Source organism: Nelumbo nucifera, chromosome 6 (assembly GCF_055504915.1).
Source record: "Nelumbo nucifera cultivar China Antique chromosome 6, China Antique-T2T, whole genome shotgun sequence".
Lineage (NCBI taxonomy): Eukaryota > Viridiplantae > Streptophyta > Magnoliopsida > Proteales > Nelumbonaceae > Nelumbo > Nelumbo nucifera.
Genome location: NC_142654.1, coordinates 2,849,936 through 2,865,172, shown reverse-complemented (window position 1 = coordinate 2,865,172; position 15,237 = coordinate 2,849,936). Strand labels below are relative to the sequence as shown.

The following is a 15,237-nucleotide window of genomic DNA, read 5'->3' as shown; positions in this document are numbered from 1 at the left end:
GTGTAGGCCACGCGCCAGGCCTCGCCAAACGGGCCAGGCCGGTGCCCCGGTGGGACACCAACTTGATAAGTTATTACCTGGGTATTGCCTATTTATCACGAGATGCCACATGTCACAGTTTCACTGGAGGGCCAAATCTGCCCACATCACTTATTTTCGTCTCTTATATATTTAGAGCCAAAACAACATGGTTACGTTCAGTGGGGATAACGTTCGATGTTATATATGCGCGGCTCGAACCAATGACAGACTCTGCCAAAGACATTGAAGCAGCACAGAGATCTCAAGAGTTATGTGAGAAAAATATTGGTTCACTAAATTAAATAATCTAAATTTAGCAATTATTTCTTACTCGTGAGGTATATGCATGGAACCACTGTTTTTTTGGGATATCCAAGATGAGGAGTAGAGTTGGAAGCCGGTTGCCAATCTTACTTCTGAAAATTCATTTTTTCAGAAGTCTGGTAATACCAATTACCAAACACCATCTGGGTCTAGTCAAAGTCTGGTAATACCGATCGACGATTATATATGATGGAACACTAGTTTAAAGGAAAGGCCCACCGCCATCATAGTCATTTGACAATTGTGCATGGTGTACATCAAGGACTTGTGAGACTTGAATTTATGCAACTCTTAGATTTCTCTGCTCCAGAGACAAATGAAGACCTAGCTATGATAAGGTATATTTAGTTTTGTCTTGTAGTATGTTTTTCATAAATCTCAAAATGCCATTAGGACGAGGTATTTGTGCAATTCTTTGGCAGCCAAAAAAAAAAAGTGCAACTCTTGGATACCTCACCATACATAGCCCATGAATGAAATTATGTATGCACTATAAAACAAAATTAGGTATGTGGGAGAAATATCCAAGAGTTGCATAAACTACAAACCGGTTGTTTTCTGAGTTGTCTTTCCCATTTCTTCATACCTACCAATGAGATAATACCACCTCATCCACGTCAGATTAAGGGAAAATTTGAACCATGAACCAGAAATAGTCCTTGTCACTTGTCAGTGTTGAAGGTTGGATTCAACCCTAACTTTGATGGAGATTTTATTTATTTTTTAATTATTTACCTTTATAATATTTTGTTTATAATTTTGACACGGACCACCTTTGACGCAGAATCATCTCACAAGTCACAAGTCACAAGTCACAACACAACACACATACCGATCAAGAACTCTGGTTGTTTTCTGGCATTCCTTAAATAGGAGCGAAAGAGAGACGCAGACGCTGTCACGCTGATGAATGATGATAATATTCGAACTACATGGCATAAAATGTGTCGGATCTGAACAGTATCCACCTGAATCCATATCTACATTACCTTAGAGGAAACGGATTCGGGTGCTGGTTAGGATCTAGCTGGATCCCGTGGGTCGGTAGGTTCTGGTTATGTCTTTTCATAAATCCTTTTAATTCGAATTAACCCGCTCCATTTGTATGCCCTGACTATACAGTTCTAAGTTGTTTAATACAAATCCAAGGGCATTTCAAAGATCTCTAATTCATTTTTCTTAAATTAAGATAAGATTTAAGAGGACGATGATTAACATTTATACTAAATCAGACAGGAAAATTGAAAAGTCAATAATAATTAATGGACGAATATATGACGAAGAAGATCCATACACAGGGGGAGAGAGAGAGTAAAAGAGGAGGAGAGAGAAATCATTATAGAGAGGGAGGGGTTGGAGCGTGACTGTCAAATCTATTATATATTAAGTATTTTTTTCTGACCACCTCTCTCCTAAGTCGCTACCCTCCCCCTCTCTCTCTCTTTCCGTCGTTTCTGATTTCAGGGCCTCTGCGTACAATCTCCGGAGATTCGATTTAACCACTCATCTGGAATTCCTCGTCGCTCTCTGCTGCCTTCTTTACTCGGGAAAATGTTCCAGATTTTCAAGGTAAGAAAAAAAGAAAAAAAAATAAGTAGAGAGAGAAGATAAAGTATGGCCCTGTTTCTTTTTTCTCACTCTTTCAGCTAATATTGTTTCTTTTTAATATTATGTTGAAAGATGCAGTTCGAATATTTTTCTAATCTTTTCATTTTGAGCTGAATCGAGTTCTTGGAGATTTGATTTATTTTTATTTTATTTCTTTCGAATTCCGACGATATCTGCAATTTCTTTATTTCTTCAGAGGAGATCTTCATATAGTTCTACTAAACAAGATCCTGATTTTCATTTTTCTTCCTTGTTGTTTTTTCTTTTCTATCTGTTGAGTATGCTTTTTATCGATTTGTTTGCTTTTCCCGTTTCGGGTATTTTTTCCTGAACTACAAGCTTTTATGTACGGTGTAAACGTTTGGTTTACCGATTTTAGTCCATATTTTCTGCAACAAATTCAAAGCACATTTCATATGTCCTCTTTTCTCTATTTCTTTTAAACTCTTGTTTTGTTTTCCTTTTAAGCTTTTTAGTCCTCTTTTTAGGTTCATATGGTTTGGTTTCTTCCGAGGAACTTCTGTTTTGCAGTTGTACCCCTTTCTCCTCTGTTGTGTGGCATTGACTAGTTATAGGAGAGTCCTAGTCCATGTGTGTTGAAGAAGATTTTCCATTGAAAATCAGAGCTTTAGAAGTTTAGATTTTTCTTTTGATAGAACAAAGAGAAAAGAAAAGACAAGAAAAGAAAAGGTTCCCTTTTATAGAAATGGGATCTGCTCTTACATTTTATCATACAAAACCCATGTTTATTACCGGTTCCCTCTTGTTTTATTTGTTAAATCTTTTGTGAAAGAAGAAATGGAAGCCATAATTTCTACTTCAGACCTTGTCCATCATGCACAAATGCCTTAAATAAATCCATGTTTTCTCATCTTTTGTCTGCTTTTTTTCTTCTCGTTTTCTGTTTCCACTAGCAAGTAAGATGAGTTAAGGTTGTGGGTATCCAATAAATAAATGCTATTTGGTAGAGCTTGCTATTTGGTAGAACTTGTTCTTAGTTGTGTTCTTTCTTCATTCTTTCCTCTGTTTCTTGATGCAGGAGGGGTTTTAATTGGATTGAATTTTGACCGAAAATGGATGGGGATGCATTTACAGGCATTGGCAACGGTATGCAAGCAGATAACAAGGTGTTGCAGACGTTCCAGAAGAGCTTTGTTCAAGTCCAGAACATCCTAGATCAGAACAGGTTGCTCATCAACGAGATAAACCAGAACCACGAGTCGAAGATCCCGGACAATTTGAGCCGAAATGTAGGTCTGATCCGGGAGCTTAACAACAACATCAGGAGGGTTGTTGATCTCTATGCTGATCTTTCGAGCTCCTTAGTTGAAGCTTCATCCGATGGGGATTCAGGTGGGACATTGAAATCGGACGGGAAGCCAGGACACAAAAGAATTAGGCCCGGCTAGTTGCTGGAATCTTGGGCACGCCGCATGCCCCTTCGCAAACTCTCTGTACCAATTCTTTTACACCGTGGGAATGAAGAAATTTTCAATATCAACGCAAGTAGATCGGGTTATGTAACTCCTGTATCTGTATTGGGATTTACTTGACATAGTTCTCATTAGAAATAACACTTAATCTCTCTTTCTCTCTCTCTGCCTTCTGTAATCCTGTGTAACTGTCTTATCCCATTGATACTGAGTATGTCTGCTTTCCAACAAATCTCCAATTTTGATGCCACTTCTGTTCTAGACTAGCTGAAGATCAATGGTTGAATAATTTCTTTCTCATTGTTGATGAGTAATTTCTTTTGACTGATTGGTAGCTCATAGATGTGCTGTACTTCATGCAATCAATATATGTTCTGATGAAACCAAATTTCTAAATTCTTTGATTTCATTAAAAGTTGATTAACAGCTTTTACTGGTATTGACCTTTTTGATTGTGAAAAAGGTTATCCGATCTGAGTCTCTATCATTTTTTTTTTGCACTGTATGATTCCTCATTGATGGAGTTCTGTTTCTTTCATCCTCTACTTTTGGCAGAAACTCCACAATCTCCCTTTACTTCCCATCTGAGTCTAAATTCGATTCCCTCTCTGGACCCCCGTTGAGGGCTGAAGTGGGGAAGGGGGTAGATACTGTTTTAAGTTCCGTCCCATAAAATCAATACATCTTATTCTTGTCACTTATTCCACTGTTCATGATTCTGTCACTTGCGTGGGTAGGAGAGAACAAATGCATTTCTGTAAAGATTTGCAAAGTCTTTTGTTTTTTTTCTTTTCAATTTTTTTTTTTTTTTTTTTGGGGGGGGGGGATGAAAAGATGCTTTGGGCAATTGGAAGAAAGCAGTTTGGATAATATTTTGATTCCTAATCACACACCACAAAACCGGAATCTCAGATAAGACTTAAGAGATGATGTGCTTTCTGGTCACTGTCTTGTTCTTTTTGTTAAGCGACCACTGTTTTTGTTCTAACCAATGGCATCTCTTCTCTTGGATGCTTTAGATAGTAGAAACAAATGAAGAAATGCTTTTAACTTGAGACAATTAATAAAAGAAGAAAATCAGCTTAGGTAGTTTAAAACAAAGCACTGGAGTTCCAAGAGAGGGACAGATACTGATAAACAGTGACCCCCAACAGCAGGACAAGGGCCCCAGAGGCTCTTTTTGGAGATGCAACTAATCATGCTTATCCTTTCCACTAAAATGAAGTTCTTCTCTCTACTCTCTTCCACTTCCCCTTGTTTATTGTCTTCTATTTCTGTAATAATTAGCACTATCTTTTTAAGCTGGCTTCTTGTTTGGTGATTCATCTCTCTCTCTGAAATTGATTGAGATTGAGCAAGTGAATTTGCTGATGGACCCAGGTTTTTTCCTTCCTTTTTCTCCTCAGTGAGGACTAAGGTGCAATGGAACATAGCTTGGTCTCCTGAAATAGGAGAAAGATTCACATGGTTGTTTCTGAAAATAGCCTGGTCCCTGCTTTAGGATTTGAAATTATAAATGGTGGTACATTTATAGTTGCCATTTACTGTGAAATGTACCGGATCAAACAAGGAGGCTTCAAGTGTTCAACCAGATATTAATATGACAAACCATGAACATAAGGAAGATGGAACCTCAAGTGGGACCCTTGCTGACAATGGGGAAGATGGCGATTGACACTGGCCTTAAGCGAGGTCATTTATTAAACATGCTTTAATCAAGATGATATCAAAAGATTAGAATATTAAATCAGTTCTGTTGAAACTAGACCAAGACAAAAACAATAAATAAAGTATTATTAACATGTGAAGGGGGAATCTGCTTTTGCTTCACTTCTTTTTGCTCCTTGTATTCCAGCAGATAGGTCTTAGGCTCTTATAGCTTAGGACCTTAGGTGGGCGAAGGAACCAAGTAACGCCTCTCAACTCTCAGGCTCTCAGGTCAGGACCTCAAATTAATTGGGTTTTTAGGTTAATAATATATTAGCAGGGCCCTCATCTAAAATGAGTCCCAGAAGGGCAATATGGGCTTGACGAGATTCCAATGTGACGTCAAAAGAGATCATTAAATGAAAATCCTTTTCTTACCGCCCCCTCCCCTGGTCCTGGGTGGTTGCTCTGGTGCCCTGGCTGGCAATGGCATTTTACCTTTTAGCTACAGCCTAAAGCAGCTTTGGAGACTGACCTGTTTCCTTTGCACGATGCCACGATCTGAGTAATCTGTCTGACAGGTGGAATAAGATGGTGTTGCAGCTAAAGATGTACAACATTTTGCCACGTACCGTTGCTAGCGTCTTAGGCGGTGTACATTTGCACACCGCCGTACCTTTTGCATTGCTAACGAGTAACGCCCGAGCTCGGTCTCCTCCTTCCACTGCTCCACACCTGACACCATTTCACCACTCACCACAATAATATTGCCAAAATTTTACACCCTATAACACCGCCGTACACACATTTATACAAAATTGTTAATACTATTCAACGCTGGTCTTTTTGTAATTTTAAAATTACCTAAAACTCCAAGGGCCGTAGCCGAGTGGCCGTGGCGGCAGGCAGTCGCAGTTCTATACTTCTCGATCAGCTTCAGCCGAACAACCACACATGATTTTTTTTAATTAATAGCTGCAGCATACGTGGAGTGATGTGAGGACATCTTATTCACCGGCCAATATAAATTTGAGTGACACGTGTATATATACGTGTAAGAGGACGAAGAAGGAGAGAAACAAATTGATGAAAATTTTTGGATGGTAATCGTTTTTATTTAGACCTGTTGGGCCGGTCCGGCCTGTTCTTTATCGGGTTCGGAAAAAGTTTTTTACCCGCGAGCTCGGGCTCATGCCATGCGTGATGCGTTAAGCATCATTCCCATTCACCCCGTAATACGTTATCTTTCTGCTTCAGCTAGACAGCTAGTAGAACCCTGTCTCAGAGCACCCCACAGTCGTCAACAGCTTAGATGGCTTTTGGTAACTTCACCTCACCTGGAACTCTTTTTGGAGATTTATATATATATATGCCTCCTCGGGTACACCTCTTTGTTTGGCGTTGCATTCATCGTAGTTTACCAGTCAAAAGAAGCTCTGGTTCGAAGACATATAAAACATAGGCACTTCCTTAGTATGTGTTGGAACTTGGAAAAGGTGTTGAGACCCTAAACATTTACTATTCTATTTTGAGATGTTTGGGCAGCTTCACCTTTGGGTTTACATGTGGGTTCTCACCCAGATTGGTTGATTACTGATTGGCTTTATTATGGGGCTACATTAGATGACCCCTGTTCCAAAGGTCATGTTCCTATTTTTGCTCGATGTGCCATTAATATGTAGATGCTTTGGAAAGCTCGTTGTCGTCTTGTTATGGATATTAAGCAAATGATCATTAATGAAATTTATGTTCAGTTGGGAGGTGTAGATGTGATGGTTGATGCTCTAAACCAAGATTCGACACGACCCATCACTCATCCTTTTGAATCTGTTAATGATAAGTGGATGAAGCCTCCTATGTTTGAAACTCAACTTTCATGGATCCTTTTCCAGATCAAGGGCGGATGCAGGATTGGTTATTAGGGATCACCATGGATTTTTTGTAATTGTTCGTGCTATAAAGCTCAAACTGTGCTCAGCTATTGAAAGTGAAGTCCTCACTCTTTTTAGAAGCACTTAGATTCATTTAATCTCTTCAGCTCCAGCATGTCCAGGTTGAGGGAGACGCTCTGTTAGAGGAATCCTCGAATCCTCTTTGGCGAATCTCTAATATTATTGCAACTTGCAGAGCTATTTTTCATCTTCTCCCTCACTGCTCAGTTAATTTTTCTCCTCAGTGCTGCAACCAAGGCTGCCCATTTGACTGCTCAGAAAGCTGTGTCAGTGAATCGTGCTCACACTTAGTCAATTGTGCCTACTTTTCTAGTCGAAGCTCTTCACTCGTATCTGTGACTGAGCATTTTTCTTGCCCGATCCCGATGATATTATATTTTAATAAAAGATATAATATAATATCATAATTATGATAAATTTCTTAAACTACTTTTAGCGTACCTTTATTGATAAATTTCTTACCGTTAGCCCTTCTTAATATTCTTTTAATAAAAGGATAAAAAGACTATTTTTCAAAATAAAACAGCAGTTTCCCATATCACTGACTCAGAACACCTAGTGTTTCAAAAATTTGGGTCGAGCTAAAGCATAACCACAAACGCTAGCATGCATCTGCTTGTGGGGTGCATCTACGGTTAACCACCGACATGCCAAAACCCTCTATCCTCTGTCTCTGCCCCTGACAGATTTTTTTTTCCTACGTTTCTTATACTTGAAGATGTTAAAGAGATTGCGGGAAAATGAAAGATGGATTTGAGAGAATCACCACCATTTTCTTATTTTTATTAGTTTCCGCCCTTTGCTTTCAACACTCCATGCCAATGCCAGTTTTTTCCAGAACTAATGGTAGCTGGAAGTTGATCCACCAGCGTAAGAAATCAGACTCATATATATTTTAAAATTTTGAAGAAGAATAAAGGGTAAAAATTGTCTTGTTAGTCATTTTTTAAACAGTAATAATATACTTAATCAATTAGTTAAACCATATGAAATTCATACTACCTTAGGAATAATGACACTTTGAGAGTTTTTAATCAAAACATAGATCATTAATATAAAGTAGTAGTAAAGATCGATACATCCATGCCAAGACTGGTATCTAACCCCAAGTTTTTTTTTTTCGCAACCGGTTCAGGGGGCCGGTTTAGGTCTCTTCTACCCTCTGAATTGGTTAGACCTCTGGCACACCCACTATAGGGGCGTATCGGAGGGGTCCCGGAATGATATGTATCGGCCGATACATGTTGATACTTTGAACCTTGATATTAAGTATATTTATTAGTAATTTAGCACTAGAAAAGAGAATAACATTTTTCATGCCTCGGTCTTGTGCCATAATTAATCCTGGTTGGATGATCTTTCGACTATTCATTTGCATTAATTGCCCCTTTGGCCTTGAACCAAGGTTCAAAGTATCGGTTGATACGTATCGTGCCGATGGCTTCCCAATAGGTCAATACACTTCTATAGGGGTTGTATTGGGTCAGTCACTGGTTCAGAGGGTAGCCGGGCTTTAAATTGGGCCCTCTGAATCGATTTCAGAAAAAAAGTAAAACTAAAAAAAAGCACCAACACAGCCGGCGTATCAGCCAGTGTCGATATTTTAAACCTTGCCTTGAACTACTAGTATTTTGCCATTGTGAGATGTTATGATTATTTCATAAAACTGCTCTATTCAGTTGAATAGGGGTGGATTTGAGCTGAATTGAATGAAACATCTAGCTATTTGAGCTTGGTTCGTCAAAAGAACATGAGGCTTGATCTTAAGTTCGGTTTGAGCTAAAAACTTGAACTCAAATTAGGTTGAACTCAGAAGCTGAATCGATGCTTAGATATTTGAATTTAATTGTGTTGTAAATAAACTTGATTACGCTCGTAAGACTCACAAGCTTGAGTTTGAGTCTCAATTTAGACTGAGCCAAATCAAGTTTTTCATGAGCTTAACTCAAATAGCTTGTGAAAAACTAGATTCGTGTTCATCCCTACGGTTGAACAATGCATAGACCATCAACAAATATATTAGTTATTTAGTTGCATTTTCCTTCAGCTGAATTGCCATTGGACCGTCAATTGTGGACGCTTGAGTATAAACTGAAGTAGAAGTGTAAGTATAGACCTTGGCAATTAGGCTCTCGCTTGTATTACATTATTTTCATGCACTTTTAAGATTTCTGGCATCCCAAATCAACCCAAGAGTAATTGCTAGTTTCTCCACCTGACCTCTTAACTCTATGGGAGTCAATGATGTTGCTAGGCGATCCTTCCAGCAACAGATAAGTTGATGGAGCATCAAATTAGTAATATCTTGTTCTGTTAATCCCATGCTCTCGCCATTACCATTCTGTAAATTTTGAATTTTTATGAGACTCTTCTTTATTACATCTCCAAAACCCAAGTTTTGGACTTTTTTATCCGTTCTTTTTATAACACTGTTTTGCCCTGTCCTCTATTGTTGACTAAGCAAAAGGAGAGGAATGGGGTGTAATCGTCTTTTACCATCCTTTGGAATTATAGCTAATTCCTTGTGGTCATGTTTGTTTGAGTTGAAATCCTCGCTTTTTTGTTTAAACATTCTCTATAATTTACAATACAATTATAGTTTCAACTTCTAAGTTTTAAGAACACTGTCCTCTCTCTCTCTCTCTCTCTCTCTCTCTCTCTCTCTCTCTCTTCCCCAATCTCAAGTTAATGTAAAAATATATCAGAGAAGATCGTAAAGAAATAATCTTGATTCTTGAAGCAGCCTCGAAGATTCTCAACTCGACTCAATTAGGCCTCATCTCAATTATAGGAGGGCGAAGCAGCCTCAAAGATCTGATCGAACAACAGTCTAGAATGAAAATTTCATCAAAAGCTGTTCTTTAAGAGATGAAATTACAATTATCAACCAGGGAACTTGCATAGGCAGGGAACTAGGCCCAAGAATCAGAATGCAGTTGTAATGTATTAGTAAAAACCTTTGCACGCCCCTTCTTCCCCATCTCTTTGCAGGGCGGGGAATTTGTTTTTTCACATATCTTTTCACATTTCATCAATAAAATGATAAAATCATTTTTCACTGTTGTTGATCAAAAGAAAAATGCTTAAATAGAAGTTTACAATGAAATCTTCATCAAAAGAAAAATGTTTAACATGTGGAATGGACTTTCTCACAGACGATATCAATTGGAGACTAGCGGTGCCAAGGCTTAGATGAGCAACTCATATTCAGGGATTTGTTTGTGTGTGGTCACTGAAGTGGTTGCTGCTCAGCTTTTTCGATCAGAGTGGCAAAGCACTGTTTCCAGTCTGAAACCTTTTCTTCTCCATTTGCCACCTATTGTCACAATTCACGCACAGCACATGCTGATAAATCCTTTGGTGAAAACTTTTACATTAGAGTGATTGTAAAACGAAGATTATATAAAAAACAAGTTACAAAGAATAAATACTAGAATTCTCCATGGTGCTCTAATACCCCAAGAACAGGCCAAACACCAGAAACACAAAAATCAGTTGACTTTATGATTAGGTGGGTCAGAGTCATATTGGTCACGTCTCTCTTTAATGACCTTCCCCTGTTGAATGGTGTCTAAGCTTCATGAAAGTGCACCATGAATGTGTATGCCATTTGACATACTGTAATGCAATTAAGCTATCCAATGGCTTTAGATTTTCTATAGAAGTATACTACTTTATAATCAGGTAATGATAATTAATTAAGGAAACAATCTGTTTGACCAACCTCAAAGATGAGTCCTCTCTGTGGGACTGCATCAAGAGCCTCCACACAAATAAAGGCAGCATCTTCTTTACTTAATCTTCCTTGTGCTGCACTACCCTAACATAGAACAACATAAGCAAATTTAAGTCAGTCCTAGGCTTCTAGCTGATTGAAAAAAGAGCACAAAGAAGTAACAAACATCCAGCCAAAGACTAATGCCCTCGTGGATTTACCCCAACAAGTTGAAGAAAGCAACCCCAGTGTGGGCTGTCGGCAATGACACACATAACAAATGATCCTCAACCATGATTATTGTTCACTTTCCTTTGGAAGGTTGGTCGAAGTATGTGCAATATCCATGAAGAAAAATCTCACTAATGTCTAGTGGGTTCATTCAATCAGTGAAAACTTTGGGCTTGTTATCCATTAAAAAGCAGCCTTCAGATTCCATTAAGCTTATTTTATTACACAGTAAATCATAAAAAAACATATAGCATAAAAAATGATTGAACCCATAAAGCACATAAAAATCTATTTAATCATATGCATCAGAAAAACAAAATAAGAAAATGTAAAGTTGAAGAAGGAGATTTTTAACTCCTCTTGATTAAGCATCATAGCCTTTAGCCTTCCACGAGACTGAATCTCCTGAAAGCATAGGCTCTGTGCACACAGCATCCAGCCACACATCGGGAATATCTCTTGCACATGTATGTTAAATTCATAAGGAGATGTTCCCAATGTGGGGATGGATGCCCGTGCTTTCAGAGTGTTTGCAGAGTTTTGTGCTTTCAGGATATCTTGTCTCGCTTTCCACATCCACCATCAAACGATAAAAGAAAGAACTGTTATGAGGATACCTCTTTAAAACTAAAACCTTGTACACCACCAGGAGAATTTTGCAACAAGCCTGCTCTGATGATGGTGTACGGGATGCCTGAAGCAACAACCACTGATTCATCTTGCTCAGCCAATTTTCTCATGTTACCAGTCATGAGAGCTTGGATACCACTGCTACTCCTATAAGCAGCCAACTGCAACTCTTATTAAAACCTCAATATATAAGGCTGTTTTCTAGGTTATCAGTGAAGATAGAGACTGAAAAACCTGAGATAATAGAACTATATGTTCTACCCCTTTCACGCTCCCAACATTAGATAAGAAACCATCCTGCAGAAAAAAAAAAGATCATTGATTTTCAAGAAAAGTTGATTCCAATATGTTTCCCATTTGATGGAATTCAATGTAGGGTGAGATTAACAGTCATAAAAAGGTAGTAGAAAGTTAGCAACCAACCAAGACAGAAATTGTGTTCATTTTCACAGAATCAAAATAGTTCAGATTTAAAAGAATTGCTGCAACAATCTAAATCAAGTTTACTCTGAAGAGTTACAATTTCATCTATGTGAATTTCAGATGTTGCATGGATAAAATCTCAAAGTCCCATTCAAATTTAAACAATTTAGTGCAGAGATGCAAAATTGGTATTCCAAACTTCATTCAATGATAATCCAGAGCAATAGCCAGGAGCAAAATCTGAAAACAAGTAAAAAAATAATATATTTATCTCTAAGGGGAGAAAAATCAGAAGTATATGAGACTAAAACCAGTATTTAAACTATTAAACTATTTAAATTATAGTATGAAAGGGAAACATAAAAAACCAGTAAGTGAATGGATCCTTTTGTCCATACATTTGGGCATATTATTGCACGAACACCTCTCAAAGCCTTCTTGAAGACTGCCTTGTTACTTGCATCTCCGGATATTGACTTTGCATAGAACAGCACGATCAAGTTAGTATTTATCATCAATTCTAGGGTAGAGAGTGGTTGCTGGTTTAAAGATAAATGCCCACATAGCAATGATCCAGATAATTTTCACCTCAACATATGTTCCAAAAGCTTCAATAGCTGCCCGCTTATCCTTCACAAGGGCCTTGACTCGAACCCTTTTGACAATTAATGACAGTATTACCATCTATACAGGCAAAAGTTAGAAGTTAAAATAGCTTATCCACCAGATTCCATACCCCAAGCACTAGATATAACATGCAAGTCATATAGTATTTTAACCAACATTAAATCATCATACTTCATGACTACATATACATTGGATTGAACTGAATCATATAGAATACAAGTTGGCATACTGAGTTTCTGAAGCCATGATATTCCTGTAACGAATAAGGGTCATTGACCCCTTTATAAGATGATGATAGGAGAGAATTTTTTTCTTTCTTTATTTAGTTGCCAGTCGGTCTCTTTTAATGGCATATTGCAAAAAAGATGTAGCAAAAAACAATAGCAGTGGTAAAAAAAAAGGTTAGAACATACTTGGCCAATTTCGCTATCTCCATCTGTCACCAAGACTGCATCTCTAGTTTCTTCTACTCCTGTGCTTCAAAAGGAGAGAAAGAAATCTAATTCTACAGAGAAATTTCAAATGAAAAAAAAAAATCTTGAACTGCATAGGTATGACTACCTGCATATTCATCCTCCTCATCCGCAAGGACCCCATCTTTGGGGAGTAGATCAGGTGCTCCATACCACTTCCTTAACTTGGGTCCTCCTATAATTGAACCCCTCATGTTAAGAAACTTAAATAGTTTAATTGCTAGGTCCTCTTTGGCTCTTTGGGAGTAATTCATATTTAAGTAAACGTTTTAATTGGAAAAGGTGTGAGCCTAAAAAGATGCTTGTTCAGATTTTCTTTTTTTGTTTACTTCTTACTGAATTTTGTGTGGATTGCAAAAGAAACCTGCAAAAGTGCGGCATGAACCAATTTCAATTTGAAGCATTTTGGACTGACATTTAAGACGTGTAAATAATGAATTCGAGCAATAAGCAAGGTGCTCACAGCTCAGTATATAAAGAGTCCTATTAACATGGTAGTACAACATCAATCAAACAAAGAAACAAATAAATACAACGAAAGAATTAAAAACAAAGAAATTCTTGTAATTAGGAATGATGAACTTGGGAGAAATCGAGAAGGGTCATGGAAAACAAAACGGGCATAACTCGAGTTAGGTTCCATTTTTGGCAGCACTGCTGAAAGAGAGAGAGAGAGAGAGAGAGAGAGTACCTTCGATGTAATCTAGAATTTGATCTATGAAGCTGGTTTTCTTCTTAGAGGAACAGCAAAGGAGAGATGGTTTACTGTCGAGCTTGACTAGGATAGAGGAATTTGCAGTCTTCCATGGGGTGTGATGAGGAGAAAGAGTCGAAGAATAAATGGGAACAGTTGAGGAGAAAGAAGGCGCCATTGAATCTCGATGTTTGGAGTCTGGCCCTTTGTTTATTGCCTTCCGTCCAACCATTTTTGGCCCGCCTATCGGATAGCGGTTTGATACATGCTATCTCAATAGACCAGAGTTTTGGTCAGTGTTGGCATTGCTGATGTATTCATGTACAATATCTCTATTTTTTGGTCATTTTACTATGGTAGTTTTGTATATTTACTAAAATGCCCCTAATCAACTTGGTCAGCGTTTCTCAGCTCTTTGCCTCGAATTTTGAAATTCAATGGCTTCTATGTTTATGATTAGGGATGGCAATTTCTACGCCCTCTCCATCGGGTGATTTTTTTTTTTTAAATGATGGGTTTTAGGGTGGATATGCTTTTTAGGATTCTACAACCCACATTTATAGATAAGGTAGGGTGTTATCTTAAACCCGACCTTTCTTGACCTTATATTGTTTGAAAACATTTAAATTTTATATATTAGATGTTGAATTTAATAATATTTTAAATTTTATGTGAATGATAATTAATAATTTATATATTTTTACTTTTCTTAATTAAATAATTAGAAATTTTGATGTTTATTTATGTTATTTTACTTATTTATTGATTATATATGACAAGAAATAATAAAAAAATAGATGCGAGTTTTAAACCCAATCCACCCCTACCTTTTAATATGGGGAGGGTTTTTCACTTTTATGTGTGAAGAGGGTTTGGATTCTCAAAATCCAACCCATATGGGTTGAGAAATTTAGGAAAGTGAAAATGATCTAAAATTTATAAAACCCTTCCCAAACCTGCCCCACTGCAATCCGTATCCCTGTTCTTTCCAAATCGAAGATGTTGGGGTCTACAGTAACTAGAGTCGTGACGATTTTGATTTTTGACGGAGATGATACGTTGTTTTCCAGCTCCGAAGTCCAAACCATACCTCAATGTTATAAAGCGCAAGGTTTTCAGCTTAGAGGATCACAATGTTCTTTCTTTTCTTTAGATTAATTTTGATCAAACGGCCGTTAGTGTCAAAATTGTCATTTTACTTAAAAAGCCAAAAAACAGTTGCAAAGTAGAGGGCTGTCTCAGAAAAATGCAAATAATAAGGTGGGATGCCTCCTTTTAAGGTTGTAAACTCGTAATGGATGCATGGTTGAGAACAGGAAGTGGAATGCCTCCGCTTAAGGTGGGGAGACAAGGATCACCGAAAACTGAGATGTTCGATCCATCCTTAATAATCAGCCATATAGGAAATGTTAGGTTTTAGTTGGTTTAGAAGTTTATGAGCATGGAGAGGTGTTGTTTC

General features: G+C 37.7%; 1 protein-coding gene and 1 pseudogene across 4 annotated transcripts; one reads left to right on the top strand and one right to left on the bottom strand.

Annotated features, from left to right (window-relative positions):
- The first annotated feature begins 1,773 nt into the window (after positions 1-1,773).
- Positions 1,774-3,720, top strand: LOC104609343 (protein ELF4-LIKE 4 pseudogene; annotated as a pseudogene). The gene is made up of 2 exons (XR_016077202.1): positions 1,774-1,914; positions 2,993-3,720. The product of XR_016077202.1 is annotated as a protein ELF4-LIKE 4 pseudogene (transcript).
- A 6,196-nt stretch (positions 3,721-9,916) lies between these two features.
- Positions 9,917-14,064, bottom strand: LOC104609342 (NAD(P)-binding Rossmann-fold superfamily protein). 3 transcript variants are annotated; one of them, XM_010275628.3, is made up of 9 exons: positions 13,776-14,058; positions 13,173-13,259; positions 13,025-13,083; positions 12,573-12,668; positions 12,383-12,460; positions 11,796-11,858; positions 11,549-11,722; positions 10,710-10,805; positions 9,917-10,301 (listed from the first exon to the last, which is right to left on the bottom strand). In XM_010275628.3, the coding sequence occupies exons 1-9, from the start codon at positions 14,008-14,010 to the stop codon at positions 10,215-10,217; spliced, it is 975 nt and encodes a 324-aa protein (XP_010273930.1). In that variant the 5' UTR covers positions 14,011-14,058; the 3' UTR covers positions 9,917-10,214. The 3 variants fall into 3 exon arrangements, with proteins under 3 accessions (XP_010273930.1, XP_010273932.1, XP_088745400.1); XM_088889274.1 differs by lacking the exons at positions 9,917-10,301; positions 10,710-10,805 and adding an exon at positions 10,963-11,126 and having other exon boundaries at positions 13,776-14,064; XM_010275630.3 differs by lacking the exons at positions 12,383-12,460; positions 12,573-12,668 and having other exon boundaries at positions 13,776-14,059.
- Between the last annotated feature and the right edge of the window lie 1,173 nt (positions 14,065-15,237).